The sequence below is a fragment of the Miniopterus schreibersii genome (assembly GCF_964146895.1).
Source record: "Miniopterus schreibersii genome assembly, chromosome: 6".
Taxonomy (NCBI): Eukaryota; Metazoa; Chordata; class Mammalia; order Chiroptera; family Miniopteridae; genus Miniopterus; species Miniopterus schreibersii.
The window spans coordinates 8,012,687-8,035,544 of record NC_138107.1 but is presented as its reverse complement, the minus strand read 5'-3'; the positions used below and the strand labels follow the sequence as shown (position 1 = coordinate 8,035,544).

Genomic DNA, 22,858 nt, shown 5'->3' with positions numbered 1-22,858 from the left:
AGTCAGGTGTGGCCATGTGACTAAGTTCTGATCCATGGGATGTAAGGTGACGTGATGTGTGTCACCTCCAAGGCCTGCCCTTAAAGGAAAGAGGCGTGCCCTCCCCTTCCCCCTCTCCGACTAGCTGGAATGCAGACATGACCGGGAGTCCTCTTGGACTGAGCAACAGGATGGAAGGAACCTGGGTCCTAACTCTGTGGAGCCACCACACAGCTTTGGGGGGCTGGGGTACAAAGGCCACATGAGTGAGCAGTGTTCTTCTGTCCTGTTGAAACCTCTGCTATCCCAGCCAATGCAACTATAATGTCAACCCCTTAGCATGCAAAGTTCATTCACAGGGGCCACTGCTGATCCCCAGAACCAGCCACAGGCAGGGGGAGGGGGGCATTCCTCTCTCACTCTGCGCAGTGGCTGAGCTGAGGCTCAGGGCACCTTGCTCAAGGTCACTCACTGCTGAGTGGCTTCCCAGGCCCAGCTTGGTCTGAACTCCACGGCCCTCCTTACTGAAAGGTCACGTGAGAAGGCTGTGTGCGAAGCTAGGCTCGAAATCTGACCGTAGGGCACTTTGTAGCCTTTGTTCTCAGCAGCCTGCTTCCTAGTCAGTGCTCTTTTTCACGGGGACCCTGGTCTCTGAGGCTGTGGGAGTGCCAAGGATTTAGGGCCTGCTGGGAATCAGGGGAGACTCTCAGAAAGGGTGACATCCGAGTTTGGCCTTGGAGGATGGGGACAGGTAACAGAGGGAGGGGAGAAAGGGAACAGCATCCTGGGGAGGGAAGGTTGGAGCAAAGGCTCAGAGATAGGACACAGCCTGAGACGACTGCGCAGGTGAGAGGAGAGCTCCCCGTCTAGCCCTAACCCGCAGCCCACCCTTTTCCTAATGGTTTGGTGGTTTGGGGGTTTGTCGGGGGAGGCTGAGGTTGGCATTGCTGAGAAGGCAGCGTGAGAGGTCTTGGAAAAGAATTACTGTTAGAGGTCGACACAAAGTCACCTGATGAGCTCAGCGGAAAGTCAGCTCAGTCCCTTGGTCGTTCGCCTCACTCAGCCCATCCTGTCCTGAGCCGTGAGGTCACCCAGCCCGCCCCCGGGCTCTCTGGCTTCAGACTCACAGTCCTCATCCGCAGAGAGATACACACGCCGGGGCTGCTGCCAGAACAAAGCCAGGGGGCCTGCACGCACCTTCTGTGGGAGTTTAAAATGATTTCCAAATACAAAATATAAAAAACAAAACAAAGCAGGATGAAAGCCAATAAGTAAATGCTGACAATTGTCGAAGTTAGATGATGGGTTCTGGGAGGTTCATTATGTTATTCTTTCCAACGTGTTTAAACTATTCCCATTAAAAGGTTTTTTAAATGTACGTAAATGTTCAAAGCAGCACTCTTCGTAATAGCCCGGATGTCCCTCATGTGACGAGTGGGTGAATAAAATGCGGCCTACCCACGCAGGAGTGCTGCTTGGCAACAAGGGGTGAGCCCCGCCACGCGCTGCCTCTTGGACGAGCCCGGGTAACCTGCTGAGCGGGAAGTCAGGCGGGAAGGCCACATGGTGCAGGTCCCATTCACAGGCAGTGTCCCCAGAGGCAAACGGACAGAGACAGAGAGTGCATGAGCGCTGCCAGGAGCTGGGGGAATGGAGGGATTGAGGGGTGACAGCCAAGGGGTACGGGGTCCCTTTGAGGGATAATTAAAATGTTGTATAAATGATTGTGATGTTGGAATGGACAACTTTGTGAATATATTAAAAGCCATTGAATTATATGCTTCACATGGTGAATTGTATGGTGTGTGAATTATATCTCAAACAGCGGTTTTGAAAGTTTAAAAAAGAAAAAGAAAAAGCAGGGTGAGGGGGGAGAAAAGCAACCAGGGGAGGCTGCGGGCCAGGCCTTCAGCCCTGCTCTGAAAAGTGGGCTGGGTGTGGGGATCGGCCAAGGGGGAGAGAGGGGCCAGCCCCTAACCAGGGTCAGCATTCCTCATCTATGGCCCAGCCAGAGGCCTTCACAGAAAACCAGTCCAGCCTAAGCCACCGTAGTGAAGCTTTCTCCCCGCCCTGGAAAGAGCCATTCCCCACGAGCAGTCAGGTACAGGGTTCGCTAGTCCAGGCCTGCGAGGGGCAGTTACAGTTTTCCATGAAATGCCTGCCCGTTTCCACTGCCTGGTCACACTCATGGCATCGTAGGAGGTGCTGCTCCCCAGTTTTCCAGAGGGCACTGGGTCTCTCAGCCACGGCTGCTCATTGAAATTCCCCGGGTGCCCCCGGAGCTCCTGATTTAACTTGTCTGGGGAGAAGCCTGGGCAATGAACATTTTAAAGCTCCCCAGTTGATTTGGATGTGCAGTCGAGATCGAGGACCTCTGATGTAATGAAGTTCTTTTTTTTTTTTTAAGGACTAGAAGAGAGTATCAAAATTATGGCACAGAGTACAGTAAGTATTCTATCACCGAACTCTCCACGCCAACCCCGACGCCGGTGGGCCCGCACTCCTCACGCCCTCTGCAGGCTTCGCATTCCCGCTGCGTGACTGTGGTCATGCCGTCCTCGCCAGAAGCCAAGGCGCCTGCCCAACCTGTTGCTGCCTGTCAGATGCCTACTCACCTTTCAGGCACCAGCTCAAATGCCACTTCCATGAGGCCTTCCGTGATTGGAGGCTTTTGCTCCCTCCCTCTGCACTCCTGCGCCTTCTAATTTTCTCACATTCAGTTGGAACTTTCTTGGATTATGATTACCTGGCTGCCTTTGAGTTTGAGTAGGATGGAAGCTCCTTGAGGACAGAGTTGCATTTTGTATTGTATCTCTGTACTGTATGCTCAACAAACACTTGTTGAATGAAGGAATGAGTGGCTTGCTATGCAGTTTTTATAGACGGGACAATGACAAATAGTAGCTTAACTGGGACTGGGGTTTTAAGTCCACCAAATCCCCTTTCTGGAATAAGAAAAAATTATTTTTCAAAATTGCATACATACCCACCCCTCCTCTGCCCAGATTGGAAATCCTGAATTCCCCACCGGTTGTCATGGAGAGCGCCGCTCGTTGGCTGGACTTTGGATGGATGAATGAGGGAACACATGTTTACCGCATCCCTAATAGAAACCAGGCACTGCGTGTTTGTACCAACACTTTCCCACGCCCCCGGATCGGCCCTGTCACGGAGCGAGGCACACGCCTCGGCTTTCACGGAGCAAAACAGTCTGGGGACAGGACGGCCCAGGCCGGGAACAAGGGGAGAGAGGCCTTGCGACCCGTGTGTTGAAGAATCTTGTTAAAAAGAGACAAGCCTCTGGTTATAGGCAGGCAGTGTGATTGTTTACACATAAAATATGAGATAACCTACCAACAAACTTTTAGAACTATTAAGAAGTTCAGCAAGGTTGCTCAAAACGAAATTAATATGCAAAAGAGTCAACATTCTTTCTATCAGCAATAATCAATTAGATTGGAAGATGCCGGAGAAAAAAGATCCCATTTCCCATAGCAACAAACACTAACATATCTAATCAAAGACCAACAAAATCTTCATCGAAGGACAAAAAAGGCCAGAAGAAATAGAGAAACTATGTTTATAAATGGAAAGATATCATTTCAATCAAAAGCCCAACAGAGCTTTTCCTATGGGAGGAGAGGGTCAACCATAGGGCAGTGTCTGAAGAAGAAGCTGGAAGAGGGGAGCGGGGTCGCCGCGTGTGATGTGCTACCTAAGGCTCTGGGATCAAAGCGGCGTGACACGCGCGGAGGGGACACGGCCGCCAGGGAGGGGGGGGAGGCTTCCTGGGCACCTCTTGAGGACCCGGGAACTCGGATGGGCCAGAGGCACGTCCAACGAGAGCACAAAGGGCTGGCTACTGGTTAGCTTGGCACATGGCAAAATCACTGAAAACATGAATTTCTACCTCAAACTAGCCACAAAATAAATCCCAGCCGGATTAACCGAAATACAAAAGAGCAAAACTTTAAAATCTTTGAAAGAAAATATAGAAGAGATCATGGTAACAAAGTAAAGATATTTTAAAAACACAAATTGTAAGAGGAAATGATTGCTACAGCTGACTCATTAGAATTAAGATTTTCCGAATGACAAGAGACATCCTAATCAAAATAACAACCACCCATGGGGTGGAATCAGATAGCTGCAGTGTCCCTAACCGACCAATGATTAGTGTCCAGGCTACGGAAAGAACATCTACAAATTAAAGAGAAAAAGCTAACTCCGTAGAAAAAAACCAGGTCACGAGCAGGCAAGTTGCAGAAGAGGAAACACAAGTGATCAATATACGCAGAGATGCTTAACCTCACTAGTAACCAGGGTACGCAGACTGAATGAAGTGAGACATCATTTACATTCATTAAATTGAATTAAAACTTTGCAGTCTGGCAGTACCAAGGGTTGATGACGTTGTGGGGAGATTAGTGGTTAAATCGGTGCAACCACTTTGGAGAGTAATTACGCCAAGTCCAGTACAGTTAATGCGATGCACACCCAAGGGGAACATTCCAGTGGGCACGGCAGACGCAGACGCGGGCGCTCACTGCGGTGTTGTTTGTAACAACAGAGACGGGTGGTGTCCATCCATAGAGTGGCTACGTGAACCACGAGAGAGTCTAATGGAATATATACTGAAAGAGGTAAGGAGCCTCGAAGACAGGAGACCGAGTCCTGGTTCTTGTGCTTCTAACTGATGACAGATGTTATACAAGCCACTGTCCCTTTGAGTAGAGAATACCTCCCCAGGTCTGAGTGCAGATTCTGCCTGCTCAGAGAGGCTTCCCTGACCTCGCTGTTTACACAACCAGCCTCTGCACCCTGACACCGCTTGGTCAAGAAGCAGAGTGGTTTACAGGGTGATTGTGGAGCCTCTGGCCAGATGGGGTTCAAATCCCAGCTTTACCAAGTACTGTTTGTCTGACCGTAGGCAAGTGATTTAAGCTTTCTGTGACTCAGTTTCCTCCTCTGTAAAATGGAGATAATAATAGTTTTGCCTCAGAGGGTTGTTGTGAGGACCGAATGAGTTAATATCCCAGACTTAGAACTGTGCCTGACATAAAGGAAGTGCTGATTGGCAGTAAATCAAACTGCAGGTAAACTAATGAAGTAGGCTGGAGTGAGCGGGTGCCCCTTGTGAACAAGCAGCTGAGTGAAAAGAGTGGATCCCACCTGCATCTCGCCCTCCCCTGGGCTTCCCTCCTAATCACGGGCAGCACACGAGGGAGTCTCTGGTCTCCCCTGCAGCCAGGTGTCCCTCTCACGGGGTTCAGTTCCTCTCCCCTGCTGTCCAGGCCTGTCACAGCCTGGCCAAGTGGGTTTTGGGCAATATTTATGGAATTGATTGAACTGAATTAATTCTGAGAAGTCCTTGAATGCCAGAGGATGTAGACACCATTGATTCTCTCCAATGGTTATTTTAAGAAGTTGAAATATGACATGAGGAAGGTGGAGGCAGTGGAGCAGGTGAGCGATACAGACACCCAGAAAAGGAGTGAATCCAGAGGCAAATTAAAGAGAAAAAGCTAAGTCCCAGGGCAGGAATTCTGCGAGTCCAGGTCAGGGAGTGGTGGCTTCCCCAGCCCCTGTCCGAAGGCCTGTCCTAGGGTCCACTGGGTGACTGAAGCATTAACTGCCATATTCACAGAGGATTCTGTGTGTAAAGAAAGATCTAGAAGGATCCAGGCAGAGCCCTTAGCCCTGGTTACAGGAGGGCGAGTGGGATTGGGTGGGGTGGGGTGGAGGCAGGGGTCAGCGGAGAATTTTTTTACTCTATATACTTTTGCTCTATACACTTTGGCATTGCTTGAGTTTTGCACAGTGAGAAAGAATATGTTTATTGCATGTGAAATATTTAAAAGAAAAATTAACTTTGCACATAAGAGGTACTCAATGAACAGGCATTAGTATTATTCTTTAAAGCAGAGACAGAGACCTCCCACCCAGCACAGAGGTCCCCGGCAGGAAGGAACCCGGTGGCATCTCCTCCTCACACGCTGGCCCCTCAGCCAGCCTCACTGGCTCTCCCTGCAAATTACATCCTGAATCCAGTCGCCCAATTGCTTCTCAGCGCCCCCACCACCCTCCGCCTGCCCTGCTCATCCCCTGCCCAGACCTAACATAGCTTCCTTGGTTCCGCTCTGGTAGTTAGGTAAAATCTCCACCTTACGGATGCAGAAACTGAGGCACGGAGAATTCAGTAATTTGCCCCAGGTCCACATTGTGAAATGGCAGGGCTGGGATCCAACCCACGGGGGGGGGGGTGCCCTTCGCTGCCCCCACATTGCCTCCCTCGCAGCCTGTCTGTGCCCTCACCTCTGAGAAGGAATCGGAGCTTGCACTCTGGCTACAGGCCCCATGTGATCTGGCCCTTGCTGGCCTCTCCAGCTTTATTCCCATGCCCTCCTCCTCACTCACCACTCCCCAGCCTCCCTGGCTCCCTGGCTGCTCCTCCATCTAGAACATTCTTTCCTTCCTGATCTTCAAATGGCTTCTTCTCTCACTTCACTCAGGTCTCCGTTTGAATGTCACCTCCTCCAGGAGGGCTTCCCTGACCACCCTTTCTAAGACAGTCCCCACTTTATTCTCTGACTTTTTCCTGCTATAATTTTATTCATAGATCTTGAACTTCCTGATGTGATATCACAAGGTTACTTGTTTGGTTGTTTATTATAAACAATTATGTCTCCTCTCCCTAGAATTTCTGCTCCATGAGGACAGGGATTTGTCCCCTGTGCCTGGAACAGAGCTGGGCACAGAACAGCAGTGAAGTAAATAAATAAATGAGCCCTAGATGGCCCATGTGGATGGACTCTGGGCCTCTTTAGTGCCAGGTCTGGGCCTGCTGTCTGGGGCTGCTAGGAACGTGTCCACCCCCCTGCACGCATGGCCCCTCTGCCCTCTGGGTCAGTGGTGTGGCCCGTCCTTCTGTCTGGGGCCCCTGGGCTGGCAGGGCAGGGGTGAGTGAGAGCTTCCACATTCCTTCCCAGTTCCTCCCCATCCTGCCCCTGCATCCACCCCTCCCCTCGGCTCCAGGCTTCCACCTCTCCAGGCGCCTGGAAGCAGGTCTGACAGGTCCATCCCCACCGAGGGGATACAGACAGAAGTACAGCCCTTCCCAAGGATGTCTGCATTTTACATGCAGCCAGGCAGGGGAACCCTTCCCTCCCAGGTCTGACTGTGCCTCGGGGTAACTTCCCGGGCCAGGATGTGTGCTGGAGATCCTGCCTTAAACTGGGGGAGACGGGCATCACGGGCAAGAAGAGCGCTGAGGGAGAGAGAGATGGGCCCCAGTTCACACGGAGGGTCAGGGACGGTACACCTGGCAGACCCCAGCCTCAAAAGTCGCAGCTGCCCAACACCCCATTGCGCCGCCTCATCCTCTCCTGTCTCCCAGAAGTCCTGGCTTTGCTCCCAAAAGCATCCCTGAGGCTCGGCTTTGGGGACTCCCCCAGAGGCTCGGGCGCCCAGAACAAAGGCCTTACCCATCTCAATCCCGCAGATGACCAGGGCAGCGATCACCGCGCCCGCCGACGTCCCCGCGAAGCGATGGGCCGTGTCCAGCATCCGCGGGGCCAGGTCCCGCAGGGCATCCACGGCCCCAGCCTGGTAGAAGGAGAGGAAGCCGCTGCCCGAGAAGGAGATGGAATGAGGGGTGTCCGGGTCCCCCTTGAACACCTGTTCTTCCATCTCAGCCCGGGGCCCCCGGGGGGGGCAGGAGTCACCCCTCAGTGCCGGCCCGCCCGAGCTGGCCGCCCAGCTTCGCTGCCAGCCGGAGCCGGGGCTGGGACCGGGGCCGTGGCCGGCGGGCCCGGGGTGCCTGGGCCTGCTGAGCTCCGCCCAGCTGTGTGAGCTGTGTCTGGTCCCTCGGGTCCCTGGGTGTCATCGCGTGGCTGGGTTCATCTCCGCAGAGTCCTCAGCCCCCTGCCGGCCCGGGACACCTAGGGGCACTGGAGCTGCCACGCAGGGCCAGGCCCACGGAGGCGGGCACGCTCAGCTGGAGCCCAGAGCCAGCAGGCTTCGCAGGCTGAGTTGCAAAACTCCCGCGATGGGTATCAGAGGGCCTCTCCCCGCAGGCGCTGCGGCAGCGAAGGAAGAAAGGCTGGCGTCCCTCCCGGAGGGGGAGGGCGGGGGCCGGGCGGGGGCCCCTCCCCACGGGGCAGGCCTGGCAGGTTGGCTCTGGTCTCTGAGGGGACACGCTCCCACCACCCACGCCCCCACCTCCACGCCCTCCCCGGGCTCCTTCTCCAGGCGCCGTGCGGTGTGTTGCACAATTGTTTTTATTTGTTCCTACAGAGGCTTCCCTTGGCTTAGGCTCTGTTCACGTGTTGGGACCGGCCCCGGGCGAAATCCTAAAGTGAGAGGAGCCGGGCTTCGGGCCCCACCCGCGGCCTCTCGCTGTCACTGCCACATCGACCCTTCATCAGCAGCCTCGCACCCAGCTCCCCACCTTCACGCTGCCTCGGGGTGTCCGGGCAAAATCAGCCTGAGCCCTAAACACTCTGAGTGTTCAAGGCTTCCGGCTGGACACCCTTCTTCCAGCTGTGGGATGGGAAGCTCCAGATGGCACCATTTAGCCCCAAGAACGAGCAGCCTGAGAGGACAGACATGGGGGCATCGGGATCAGGACAGAGACTTTGGAAGCCCAGAGGGTAGGGAGGTGGTGCACGGCGACCAGGGTAGTGCCAGGGGACACCCTTCGCGCCCCCTCTGGAGCTGTGTGCGTGGCGCTGGAGAGGGGAGTCTTCCTGGCAACCTGAACATTTCACAGCAATCCCCCCACTCTGCCCGTCCCCAGGCCCCCCAGAGGCAGGACGAGGGTTAGAACTGAGACACCAAGTACCCCCCCAGCGGCCAGCGCAGCTCCACGCCCCGTGGGATGTGCTGTCCCTGCTTCACCCGCCCCGGGAGCTCCCCCAACGCGGAGGCCTCACTGACCGCGCGGATTTCCACAGGAGGGCAACGCCCGGGACCCGTACAGGGAGTCCTCTCTCTCGGGTGGGTCGTTCCAGGTATAGAATCGCTCCCTCTGGAAAGAGACCTTTAGATTAAATGTGTGTAAACAAACAGAGAAAATGTGAGCGTGAGTGTGTGTGTGTGCATGTGTGTGTGTGCATGTGCGCAGACATCTGAGGCTCTCCGCCGGGGTGGAGGGGGGTGTGCCAGGGTGGAGTCCCTTCAGCTATTGGAGCATCGTGCCCCTGCCTCCGTCCTGGGGAATCAGGTCAGGCCCACTAAGTATTTGCACACCCAGCTCTGCGTCGGGGACCCTTGGGGACAGGAACGAGTGAAGTGCCATGCCTCAACTCAGACACTTCCAGGCTCCTTGGGAACAAAACAGTCAAATGTAAAGTAAGCAGAGAGCCAGCCCGGCGGTCTGTAACTAAGCACCGAATTGTGCAAGCTGAGTCCTGCCGGGAAGTTGAGCGAGGAGGGTGAGCAGCGTGGGCTGGAGCCGTCGGGGAAGCCATGCGGTAGAGCTGCGGGTTTCGGGACTTGAAGAAGCTGCGGGGCAAGGAGCACACGAGCTCCATGCGGAGGAGGGGCTGGTGGGGTGGTGAGCTTCGGAGCAGACGGACACGGGTTGAATCCCAGCTCTGCTATTTACAGGCAGTGTGACCTGTTGTAACCGCTCCAGGCCTCAGTCTTCCTCGTCTGTAAAAGGGACAATAATACCTATGCTGCGCAGCAGTTTAAACGTTAACGATGTGGCTGTAAAACGCCTGGCATGGGGGATGTCTATTCTTATCAACCTGTGGAAGGGCCAAGGCTTCTGGAGCAGGTGGGCCAGGGAGTGAGGTGGAACAGAAAGGTGCCACTGTGGCCATTGTCACCACTGTCGCCGTTCAGGAGGAGCGGGCGAGTTCTCAGGCGGGAGAGCCCTGCAATGAGACCAGGGCTGGAGGACGACGGAGGACAGTGCTGCCTCCTCCTAGGGATGCAGCAGCCGGGCCAGGGCGGTGGCTGAGGGAAGACAGGTTAGTGGAGCCCTGGCTGCAGAGGCTGGCAGGACCAGGGAACTGGTGGCTGTGCAGGGTGAGTCAAGGCTGATGCCCTGGGGGCTGGGAGGAGCGGGGCTCCTTCTGTTGACTTGGGGAAGCTGGACGGAGGGTGAGTTAACTTTAAGACAAGTCTGAGATGACAGCAAGACATCAGAGCTGGAACGGCAGCGCTGCCTCCCAATCCCAGAGCTCCAGCCCAAGGAGAAGGGGGCAAGTACAGAGGTCTCTACTGTGGCTCATTCAAAGCAGGCTGCCTGCAAGCCGACAGGGGTAAAGCACCCAGGAAGCCGCTGGGTGCGCCCTCTACTGGAGGGGTGAAGAAACCTCATCGTTACAGGCCTGGTACCCCTGGACTCTGTGAAATGAGACATTATTAGAAGTCCTCTAAACTTCTGATTCACAAACTTCCCTTCCAACGTCTGGTGCAAGAAATTGTTCAGGGCTTAAAACAGATCTGCCCTCCAGAGTGCAGCTGCTGGTGCTCTGCAGGGGCGAGTGAGGCCTGTCTGGTTGGCCTTTGTGAAGACACCCACCTGTGTGCTCTCCGTGCCGAATGTGTAACCACTATGCCAGGCATCCAGCCAGCACGTCACATGCGTGGCATACATGCTTAAGAACCCACTATGATGGAAAACATTTCATCCTTTAAAACAAAAAAAAATTTCTCTTCTTCCAAAAGTTCGATTATTTTTTCCCATGGGGTCAAACGGTACCTAAGTATATGATTGCAAGTGGAAAGTAGGGAACAGAAATCAAGCATTGGCAGTTTTTCCATTTTCATCTGTGTGTGAATTTTTAAATATAAATGGGGGGACATAAGCATTAATGCAAGTCAAAATGTTTCAGGAACAAGTTTCAGCATTTCGACTTCATAACAATATAAATAAACCTATTGAATTTTTCTGGACAATGGGCTGCAGCATTTGGATCTTTTTTACACAAGTAAATTTCTTACTGATGGCAGCTCCATGGTGTTTGCAGCAGTTTTATCCTACAGCAGATTCCACCCATTCACTATACTTTCTGAGTTGTCCTACAAGCAAGCAGATGCTTTAACGTTGTCTGTCTTCCGTGCCGTTCCTGTACGTTTGCTATTAAAATACATTACACTATTTTAAAAAGACATTGGAGCTGGGAGGGGGTGGGGTGACTCCAGGCCCCTGCCATTGAGGCCACAGAGAAGCGTAAACAGCTAGAGGTGGCACAGGGTCATGCTGAAGAAAGACGACCTCGGACAGGTATTTCCTTTTCCTGTCATCTCGCTATGCCCAGTGAAATGGGAAGCAAGCCCACCCTGCTCTACACGGGCTGCAGGGGCTTGAGAAGGCTGGGGGCCTACCCCCCTTTCAAGGACAGAGCCTTGTCCTGACACAGCCCCTGGGGTCGCCACTCCTCAGGCTGAGCTGTCAGATTAGGCCCGGACTTCACTGAGAGAACTTCTTCAGTTCCGTGGAGACAGGGACAGCGGAGACCTCAGCAGGTGCAAACAAGCAAACTAGAAATTCACGGTTGCGCATGAGAAGGTCCCATGGGAGCTGTTAACGCGTTCACCGAGCACTGGCCTTGGCGGAGTGCTCTGCGCACCTGACCGTAGGGCCACAGGGCCCGCCTGTCCTGTGCCTGTTCTGCACCTCGGTGCTAAACAATGGAGAAGGTTTGTCTCATGTCCCCTTGTTGCTGATGTTATACCTAAAGTCCCACGAACTTCAAGTGGACACCATCATGAAAGGATAGCATTCCAACGCTTCTGCATTTGATTTTGAAAGTCAGCTCATAACCTCTCAGGTGTTTTAAATCAAGTTAACACTGCTCTTATGACTGGCCAGCCTGTGAGGAGATACCATGCAAGTAACTGAGACCGCTTATCACACACAATTCTGACAACACAGCCCAAGATGAATTTATAGAGGAACACGGAGTTCCCTCAAGTATAAGATAAGTGAAGCCTCCTAGGACACAGTCCTTCCGGGTTAGCCTTTCATTGATGGTGAACCACCCTCTGCTTTAGTCTTGTAAAATATTTATTTAGTGAAGATCCTGGTGACTTCTTGATGTGAGAGAGCATGAAGGTCACAGACTAGCCCTGAGTAATCTTGCTGATAATGTTTAACCTGAATCTAATGGAGGCCTCACTTCCAGTTCACAGTAAATAGAGTAGGAAGGAACCAGTAAAATGATCCCAGGTGAAAACAGCCAGACACGCTGAAACTGCAGGAAGGGCTGGTACATGCTCTTGTTGTGACACAGCAGCCATTCCCAGCCAGTTTGTTCTGTGCCCATTTCCCACAAAGCAGCTGAAAGACCCTTTTTTTTTTTTCCAATTACAGTTTGCATTCAGTGTTATTTTGTATTAGTTTCAGGTGGTTAGACAATCATATTCTTTACAAAGTGTCCCCCTCGATATTTCCAGTACCCACCTGGCCCCACACAGTTATCACAACATTACTGATTTCCCCGCCTCCCTTGCAGCTAGAGGCTATCAGAGATCCAGTTCTGGCCAATGAGAAGTAAGGGGAAATCTGCTGGGTGGCTTCTAAGAAAGATTTCCTCCTTGATAAAAGGATAAAGGAACATAAGCCAAGCCCCATTGGCCCCATCACCCTTTCTTCCTGCCTAGGATGCTATCATGCGAGAAAGTGGTATTGGGAGCGATGACAGTCATCGTTAGCAGACACTGAGTATATTAGTTATCTATTGCTATGCCACAAATTACCTAAAAACGTATGCTTTAAAATGACAAATATTTATTATCTCACACAATTTCTGTGGATTAGGAACCCAGAAATGGCTTAGCTGGGTAGTCTTGGCTCAGGGTCTCTCAGTAGTGGAGCTGATAACAAGGGTTGCAGACATCTCAAGGGTCATTAGGGTGGAAGAAGCCACTTCCAAATACACTGTTGTGATTGTTGGGAGTCATCAGTTCTCAGCTGGCTGTTGATAGCAAGCTTCAGTGCCTCACCCTGTGGGCCTCTCTATTGGGCTGCTCACAAGAGGACAGCTTGCTTTTCCCAGAGTCCAGAGTAAGAGATTCAAGGGAGTGAAAGAGAGTAAGGGAGCTAGAGCTAGAGCTAGTGATAGCAAGAGAGAGGGAGAGGAGAGAGAGAGACAGAGAGAGAGACACAGAGAGAAGAGACAGTGTGAACCCAAGATGGAAGTCATAGTCTTTTTATAACTTAATCTCAGAAGTGATGCCACCCCTTCTGCCATATTCGCACCCCTCCTACATTTTACCAGGGCCAAGGCCACACAGACCAACCCCAGTAAAAAGTGGGAGGTGTGAATACCAGAAGATGGAGATCATTAAGGGCCAATTTGGAGGATGGCTACTACAAACTTCTGAGGATAGCAGAAGAGACAGAAAGAGCCTGGGTCCTTGAGGAGATTGTCGAGTGACTACACCAAGCCCCCAACCATTTGTCCCCTTCCTGTTGTATCAGTTAATTGAATGCCTTTATTGATTAGCCACTGTTCATTTGACATTTGCTGCTGAAAACCTCATTAAGTAATGAATGCAAGGACTGTTAAATATTTCTAGTAAAATGTAGGAATGTTATCTTGAGAAGAACAAATAGAATATGCCCTTCGCTTTTAGTAAAAGCCAAAGAAATACTTTAAGGTATAGATAGTTTGTTATTATAGGTGAAGTAATCCTGATTCATAAAGAGTCTGAAAATTTTAATCAGAAAATTTTTATTACACTTTTTAGAAATTATTTAATAACTATTCTTTCGTTAGAAGAAAAATAATATTTTTCTGTTTCCTATTCCTCTTGGAAAATAAAGTGGCATTCTGCTAACTAATTGAACTTGCCTTTCAAGGTGATGTCATTTTTGAATTCTTGACCAACATATAGATATATCCTCTGTGGGATGCAAGTGTTTACACCTTTCCTAAAAAGTCAGCAATTTTAAAAATAAGACTTAAGGACATAGGAGAAAACTGGACAGAGTTGACACAGGGACAGAGCTTGCTGGCATCCTTCCATGCTGTCCTTTCATATGACCTTGCAATCATTCATGCAGCCTAAATCATATCTTCTTGATGTGAAATGGCTCAAGTCCACAGTAAAGTATCAGAAATAGAACAGCAAACAATGACCTACCAGGCAGAATAAACAAATCTTAACATTTCACCACATCTCAGTCAAATATTTGTTTGGTTTTAAAGAAATAAAATATCATAGAGAGAGGTGAAAAAGAAATGAAACCTCACAGATGCAGGTGAAACCTCCTTTGAATTCTTTCCTAATCTTCCCCACTCTCCCTCCCATAGGAAACCATGTCCCAGATTGGAACTTTCCCTTCCATGTCTTTACATTTTTATTATATGAATATATTTCATAAACAATACATTAGTATTGTTTTATACACATTCTTAAATTTCATGTGAGCCAACACCTTGATTTATTCTGTAACTTGCCATATCCATTCGCTGTTGTGAGACTTGGTTCTGGTCTTTTCCATTTTACTGCTTTTGGTAACCTGTTATGAGACCAGGGGGTGTCTTCAACATTCAAGTTGTTTCCAAAGTTTCATTAGAACCAACCAACCTTGTATACATCTCCCTTTGTATCAGATAGGAATTTTTCAGGTCACAATGTGGGTGTATGAATTGTACCCACAGAATTTTAATTTATGGAGATGACTGAGTGATGACATGGAGAGACTAATACCACTGAAAAGAAGATTTTTTTACTTACATTTCTGGAGACAGGGGACATGCCATGGCACACGGGGCCACATGGTGAAGCACCAGGTTTGGGCAGGAGGCAGAAGGGATGAGTTTAGGATTGGCTGGTTTGAGTAATGTCGGAGGGCTCTCTAGTTGTTGGTACCTGGTCCTGGTGATTAGGGCAGAGGAATATTGCTCCTGAAGCCAGATAGAGGCGGTGGGCTCCAACTGGTTAGTATACATATGAAAAGGGTGCGCCCAGCCCTTTTCTGTCCCTAAGACTTGGCTAGCCCTGGGAGGGGCAATGTCTTCCCAATCAGGGAGGCCACAAATGCCAGAGCATCAAGAATATACAAAAGAAGAAAACCCAGTTAATGCAATGGGCACTTCTTCAGTTTGACCAGCTGTTGGCAAGTTGCTCTCCAGAGTGGTTGTGTCAGTTTACACCCTACTGAGAGTTTATAGGAGATCTAATTGCTTTGCTTCTCTTGGTATTTGCCAGGATAAAATACTTTCACCAACCTGAGGGGTGTGAAATGCTATCTTGTTGTTGTTTAATTGAGATTATCTTGATTATTCATGAAGCCGGGTATCACTGTGATAGGTAATTAGACAGACATGAGCAGAGTGAGGGCCAGGTACAGAGGTCACCAGGATGGAAAAGCCCTGGATGCCTAGCAAAGGACAATTGTAGGGTGGGACCTCGCCCCCAGGGGGGCCTTTCCTCCCCTAGTATACCACCGGTCACGGGGTTTGGACCCCCTGACCTTTCCTCCCTAGAGATAACATTTAGGCCTCAGTTGTGTTTTAGCTCCAGGCCCAGAAGAGCAACAAAACCAGCCACAGCTGACCTCAGGAGACCAGATGCACTGGATAATCACACACACACACACACACACACACACACACACACACACACACACACACACACACACGGCCCCGGAGCCAACCTATCAACCAATGGAGACCACAGTCCTGAAAGGACACACCTGGAAATCTGATGAATATTATAGTGATAGTCCCCTGGGACCTCCCCTAAACTCTCCACCCTTAAAACCTTTAGGACAGAGGACCCAGTGCTCTTCCTCTCGGGAGCATGCCTGTGACTTTCCCTCTCCTTGCCCCACAGGCACGTTGGCATTAGCATTAGCTGCCTCACTCCCAAGTTCCAAGGGCCCTTCCTTTGCCTCTATAACTTGTTTCCTAAGCCCATTTCTTCTAGGAATTACTTTTTCTACCTCTGTGATTAACAAAATAAATGTTTTCTTATAGTTTGGGTCTGAATTCTTTCCTAGCCAGAACCCAAGTACCGAGGTTGCTGAATCCAAGTCCAGTCTGACCCCACCAGACTAATACCCAGTGCCGTTCCCACCACCTACAACAATCATTTAATTCATCCATTTGTTATAAAATGGTATGAAGCTGGAAAATTTTCAGGACTAGTGGAATAGGGAAACTGAGACACATAGTTACACAGCAGTTTGCAGCCACCCAGTAAATCCCATCTTCCCTAAATCAAGGGCACTTCAGAGTAAAAGGCTGGCACTTCTCCCCAACCAGAGGACAAATAGCTTAAATAACCCTACTCAGGGATAATTTATTATCTGTAATTACAGATAACAGAAATCCAATTAGTGCCATTTGCCAGACACACTCAAGGGCAGGCAAAATAAGAGAATAAATCCCATTTTGGTACCTTAGCAAAAAGCTGATGAATATTCTATTGATCTGCCCTTAAGACATCCCCTAAACGCCTAGCCTTTAAAACCCCTGAAAATGAAGGTCCCAATGTGCTCTCCCTCCAGGAAGCATGCCCATGCCATTCCCTTCCCCCATAGGCACGTGTCCCCTAACCTCTAAGGGACCCCATGAGACTTGCCACCAGGGAAGCAATGGGCAGTGGCAGCTCGTCCCGGGCTAACCCCTGAACCTGTCTCCAAGGCCCCTTTTCCCCGTGAGCCAAAGCAGCCCGGCCTGGGCCCTCCTGTCGCTTCTCCTGCGCCCTTGTTTCATTGCCCTAAGTATACCTTTGGCTGCAGTCAATAAATTCTTGCTTTCTTTCCTACACTGTCTCTTGATTGAAATCTCTCTCAAGAAGACAAGAAGTGCGGTCTTCTCCCGTCTCCCCGGTAACACATTCATCATTCCGGATTCCTCTTTTCCTCTTTTCATTTCTTAGCCTTTTCCCACTAGGGTGGTGGCAGTGTTTGTCTTTTTAATAATGTGTAGATGTTGGTACTAATACTAGCTAATAAGAATAACATGAGTATAAACAATTGAGTGCACTGCAAATATCTCCTCCCAGTTTGTGGCTTGTCTTTTAACCTTTTAATATTGTCTCTATGGTACAGAAGTTTACAATGTACCATATTCTTCTTTATGATTTATATTTTTTATGTTTTAAAGTCATGAAGATGATCTCCCATAGGAAATAGTCTTGGTTATTTTAAATTATTTAACGACCAAGCCTAAGCTATTTGTTCCGTCTTCATTGAAGAACTGCAGTCTGGTGGGCAATTTGGCACCACCTATTTCAAAATAAATGCCTGTAGAAATACTCACAGAAGTCCCCCAAAATATATACAGCACCAATTGTAATAGCAAAAGCCTAGAAGTAACCTAAACACCAGTGGGAAGCTAGTTAAGTGAATTGTGGTTCAGAAATATAATGTAATTCTCTGTAGTCACAGAAAAGAATGAGGGAGACCTGGGTGGGCTCATACGGAAAGTTCTCCAAGATATATTGGTAAGCAGGAAAAATAAAATAAAAAACAAAGATCCAAACAATTCATAAGCTACCATTTATGTCAAACAGGGGGAAAAAAAAAAGATTCTCTCTGCGTATCCATGTAAATTTCAGAAATAAAACTACTGGATGATTATTTGTGAGGGGCGAGCTGGGGTGGGGGGGAGGGAAGCCCATTTTCACTGCCTGTCACTTGTGCTGTTTCATTGCTACTTTCCTTACAGTGCACAAAGCGGAGCTGCCTGGGTTGGTCCCTGTGCTGTAAGTTGCTGTTTGTCTCGCATCTGAAATAGTCTGAGGCCAGGAGGGCCTTTGGCTGCAGTAGCTGGGGAGGAGCTGATTTGTTAGCAATGGGGCGGGGGGGGGGGAAGGGGGGGGCAGCTGGGCTCTGCAGGCAGAGCTGGTGGGGTTCGGGCTTGCTCCGGCCTGGGGGGCGGGCGCCCTGTCTGTGAGCCAGGGGGAGGGGCTGGGAGAGGTGGGGGTGGGGGTGTCTGTGCGATGGGAGTGGGGGACAGAGGATGGAAGGTTGGGGCAGGTGTGAAGCAAGAGGATCCCCCCAGGTCCCTGCAGCCCCGAGACCGGCTGTCTGACTCCCTCGGCCTGGGCCACTCTGGGGGCTGTGTGACAGCCGGGTAGGAAGAAGCCCTGAGCACACATACCCCCCCCCCACTGGAGGAGGAGAACCCCCACCTCAGAGCTTCCGGCAGGCAATTCTCTGGAGAGGAAGGAAAAGCAAAGTCACCCTCAACCCAGGGAAAATACTCATCCAACCAGTGAGAACCGAAGGACCCCCAGCTTACCCTCGTTGAGGTAGAAGAAGGGGAAGGGCTGGGGCCGACATTCGCAGGACAAAGTTAAAATGTGCCCCAGGGATAAGTGCCACCCTCGGGCCGCCAGAGCAGCTGGTTGGGGGCAGGGGCTGTCTGGGTTCAAATCACTGCCAGGTCGATTCCACTTCTGACGCTTTTAACATTTCTGCGTCTTAGTTTTCTCATCTGTAAAATGGGGAAACGATCCTACTAACCCCCTGGGGGGTTGTCCTGGCATATGGTGCTTACAAAGTGCTAACCCTGTAAATTTTTATTTTTTTTTTGTAATCTGTATTTACCGCCTCTGTAAATGCACCACAGTGGGGACCCCGGGCAGGGGCTGGGCAGCGTGGAGACTGGGCCTGTGTGAGGCGCAGCAACAAGCTGGCAGCCCGAAGATCAGGCCCGGCTGGTCCATTTCCAGGCCCCAGCTTGCGGCGGGTCCGCCAACACCGTCCCCTCTCTCCTCCCCCGCAGGGAGCGGGCACATCAGGGGCTCCCCGGGGAGGGAACGCTTTGCGCTCTCACCTCCCTGGCTGCTCCCCGGGCTTGACCGTGAGCCCCGAAGGGAAAGACACGGTACATAAGAGGATCGCAACGCACAGCTGTCAAACAAATACTTGTTGAAAGGAGCAAAGGGTCCTGGCCTGTTCCCTGTCGCAGCAACCCTGGAAATGACCCCGCCAAACCGGGCAGTCATTGGAAACGGTAAGTACAGTGATTATAGAGAAAGGTAGAGAAAGGCTTGTGGTGTAACCTTAGAAAAACAAAAGAAATCAAAATGGTCCGGACGCGATGGGGATCCATCCCGATATTTTAAGTGCAAACACAAAGTTTAGAAAAGGGGTATAATATGCTATGGTTTGTGTAAAGAGGGGAAGGAATAGAGCTTCGCCGGCAGCGTGAGCAGGAAACACCTGAGCGACAGCGAGACTGACGGGGCCTCTCCGGAGGGGCCCAGAGGCGGGCAGTCGGGAGGCGAGTCACTGACAACACTTTTGTCCCTTCTGAATGTTGAAACATGAGCATGTTTCTGATTCAAAATTCAAATAATTTAAAACTCTTCCTGGCACATAACAAAGTAAAATAGATCAATATATATTTTTCTACTATATTCCTCAGCTCTAAGGCACTTGTCTCCCCCCCCCCCCACATGCGTTTTAGTCTCTGATACCGGGATAGACCTCACAATCCATGGGCATTCTTACCAGTTTCTTATGGTGTTTGTTTTGTTTCGTTTTTCCCAACTGAGCCAATTGCTGGGAGAGACACCTGCGGTGCCCGAGTAAGTGTTGTCTCAGTTTTTGACAAACTGTCCCAGGAAGGTGAGTACCCCAGGAAAAATCCAAGGCAGATGAGTCTTTCCTTGTAACCACAGCTGAACTTAGGGCCCAGGGCTTCAGTTGGATAATTATTTAAGCTGAACTAAGCTGAGGAAGCGGTTATTTGCATGGGCTTATGGGTGTAGCAGGTTATGCCTTCCCCTAAAACCACTGATCGTCTCCTAAAAACACTTAAAAATATGTTTTTTAAAAACTGTGGAAAAGATATAAACATACCAGTAAGGACCATTCTGAAGAAGAAGGATTCCTACAGTCCCGCCACATGTGGTTGTCACTGTTGCAGCCCCTTTCACATGCCACGTTTTTCTGCGCTGCATTTCCTTGGTCCTAAAATTCCATCAAGGTTAGGACTCAGCATCAATTTAGTAAAAGCTTTAACCTCAAGTTTTGGCCCAAACCATTGCCATGGTCACAGGCTGGTTGTGGAGTTGGAAACACTGATGAAGCCCAGTGCCTGCCGGCTGGGCTGCCACAGTGGTGAAGCGCACTGAGTGTTGTGACCAAAAAGTGGCCTGGCAGCCTTGCTGCTTCCCGACACCCCGCAGGACCCATTCTGACACATGCTCTGTGGATAAAGGATTTCTTAATCAAATGAATATGTTTATGAAATATTGTGGGTAAAAGATTGTGATAAATTGCAGATCCACAACGCAAACCTTCATTTTAAAGGTACTGAAAAGTCCTGTGTGGCAAGTTCCATTGGTTTCCAGCCTAACAGCCATTTCCATCTTTTTCCTGGCTAATCAAACCCTAATTCTGTTTACCCTCTTCAGGGCAAACAACTCCCAGAACAAAGGGGTTAAGAAAGAGCAGATGAACACAATTCTGGCCAATAAGACAGAGAATAATCCACTGGGGAGTTCTGAGAAAGTCTTTGTTCTTCAAAAAGAGACTAACGAAAATGCTGCATTCAGCAATGTCTGAGCAGCTCCTAGTGAACCACAAACCTCCCACGTGACAGAATTATGAAAAGCAACCATGAAGACACTGGAGAGTCGCCAAAGCACACAGATAGTGGAGCACAGATAGTGGGGAGGAGTCAACACTTGAAAGAAGGGAATAGCCCGGGATAAGCTTTTCATTATTTGTAGCTTTTTGCCTGAGTCCTGTGGGGTGGTTAAACCAAGGCTAGAAGCCCACAGTTGTGCCCGTGTGAAAAGCCGGAGAGCAGAGTTTTGGTGACCACGCAGCTGGAAAGTGAGGAGAGAAGCCCTGGGAAGGATAAAAAACCACGAGGGCAGACCCCAAATGTAGATTCTGTTCAAATCTCTGAGCCCCACGTGTGCAGGACAGACTGAGACCTCAGCTCCCACCTACCAGAGAGGAGACAATACATGCAGTTGGAGAGTTCAGCCAAGTCAGCTGACTGCTGAAACAAACAAAAAAATAAAAAAATAAATAAATAAAAAAGCAACACTCTTCAGAAGCACAAAAGGAGTCCCGAGCGTCTACTACATATTATTTGCCATGTTCAGAATACAACCCAGAGGTCCCTGACATCAGATTCAGAAGAGTAAAGTAACACTTGTTATACTGAGTTTTACTAGTCGTGTAGTTGGGGGAAACGGTTGCCAAGTCACCGTCCATATACTCATAGTTTCAGGTGATGCAGACTTTTGATGTCTCCCAAGCCGGGAGGTAGATCCTTTGAATATCCTGTATCAGTTGCTCCTAGGATTGCGCTCCTCTCTTCATGCCCGAGCTTGCCCTGTCCCTCAGGAGGGGAGATGACAGTCCAGTTCCCACGGCAGCCCCTCCCCTCTGCGTAGTCACGGCCCAGCCAGGCCTCAGCTCCAGCGGGAGCCCGAACCCAAGGCTCAGGGTTAAGTAAACTCAACAGCCAGGATAATGGGGCCCTGGTGTGGGAAGCCAGATAGGTCTTTACATCAGTCCTGCAAGAGCTTTCTCATTCCATTCCAGCTAGGATGGCCCCTTCTAATCGGAGGACCAAGACCAGGGTGACTAGACTGTGATCGAAAATAACTGGGGCTTAGTAAGAAAAGAACAGAAACATTTATTATTTATCAAGAAACTGAAGTATTGTTTAAATTTAAGAGTTTATTTTTTAAAAATAATTCATGATCTTGGATTATTTACTTGTTTTACTATTGAATGGATACTTGGTTTAGCTGTTTGAAAAAGGGTTGTGACTTCGTTTTTCAGAAAAGATGAGGAAACATAATGCTTTTTGCTCAGTTACTAGTATCTACAACATAAGCCCCCTATTCAGACCATGCAAGCTCAGAACAAAAGCAGCGTATCGTAACTGTAAGCGAGCTAAGATGGAAAGGACAGTCCTGAGGGCTCAGCACAAGGTGAAAATAGCCATAGTATGTACACGAAGTTCTTCCCGAGTCAGCTCTTGCATTTTTAATAAACAAAATTCTCACATGCAATGACTGAACCGTTTTGTTAACTGAATTCAAGGGGTTCTCCACTCGGGTACTTTATTCAAAAGGCGAGATGAGGTCGTTACAAGTAGCTCTATTTAAGTAAAGGAGAAGGGCTTCGCAGCCAAAGCTCTGCAGCCCGAAGGGAGGCTCAGTCATTGCTTACAGACGCTGTTTGGTTAATTGCCTGTTGATTTCTTCTTTGTAGTTGGCTACATTTACCCAGTTGCTCCCGTCAGCTCTTCCTGTTTTCTGCTGCATCTGCAAAACACTGTGCTACATTTTGACATTTAGCAAGAAATAACACTTAGAACTGCCCAGACCTTGAGACCCTTGTCTTACCTGTTTGGCTATTTATGAAGAATTATAGTAGTTATGTCTTAGGTGAGGCTGACCACTTTCGATTTATCTTTGAACTAGCGATTCTACTTCTCGAAATGTATTCTGAGGAGATAATCTAAGGCATAGGAAGAGCTCTAGCCAGCATGGCTGGCTTGGCTCAATGGTTGAGCATTGACCTAGGATCCAGGAGATCGACATTTGATTCCCGGTCAGGGCACAGGCCTGGGTTGTGGGCTTGCTCCCCAGTGGGGGGCGTGCAGGAGGCAGCTGATCAATGACTCTCATCACTGATGTTTCTATCTCTCTCTCTCTCTGAAAAATCAATAAAAAATATATTTAAAAAAAAAGAAAAGAAAAGCTCTAGCCAAAAGAGCTCATCGCGGTCCTGTCTTAAACAGTCAAGCATCGGAAGCCCGCAGCATCTGAGATAAGGGAATGACCTACGGTCTACCCACCTAATAATATGTGAAGTAGCCATGTTTTAAATGATGTTTACATTTAAAGTATATTTGGTATTGAACTAGATTGTCCTCTGTTGCCTTTCCATCTAATACAGCAATTTTCAACCAATGTGCCA

General features: G+C 49.7%; 1 protein-coding gene across 1 annotated transcript in view; it reads right to left on the bottom strand.

The window, feature by feature from the left end:
- The window catches only part of PNPLA1 (patatin like domain 1, omega-hydroxyceramide transacylase), a gene marked incomplete at its 5' end in the record, with an annotated part of 39,061 nt that extends 31,393 nt beyond the window's left edge, over positions 1–7,668 (bottom strand). The window contains one exon of the mRNA XM_081140069.1: positions 7,464–7,668. Within this exon, the coding sequence (XP_080996195.1) occupies positions 7,464–7,668 (205 nt within the window). The remainder of the gene's footprint in view (positions 1–7,463) is intronic.
- Between the last annotated feature and the right edge of the window lie 15,190 nt (positions 7,669–22,858).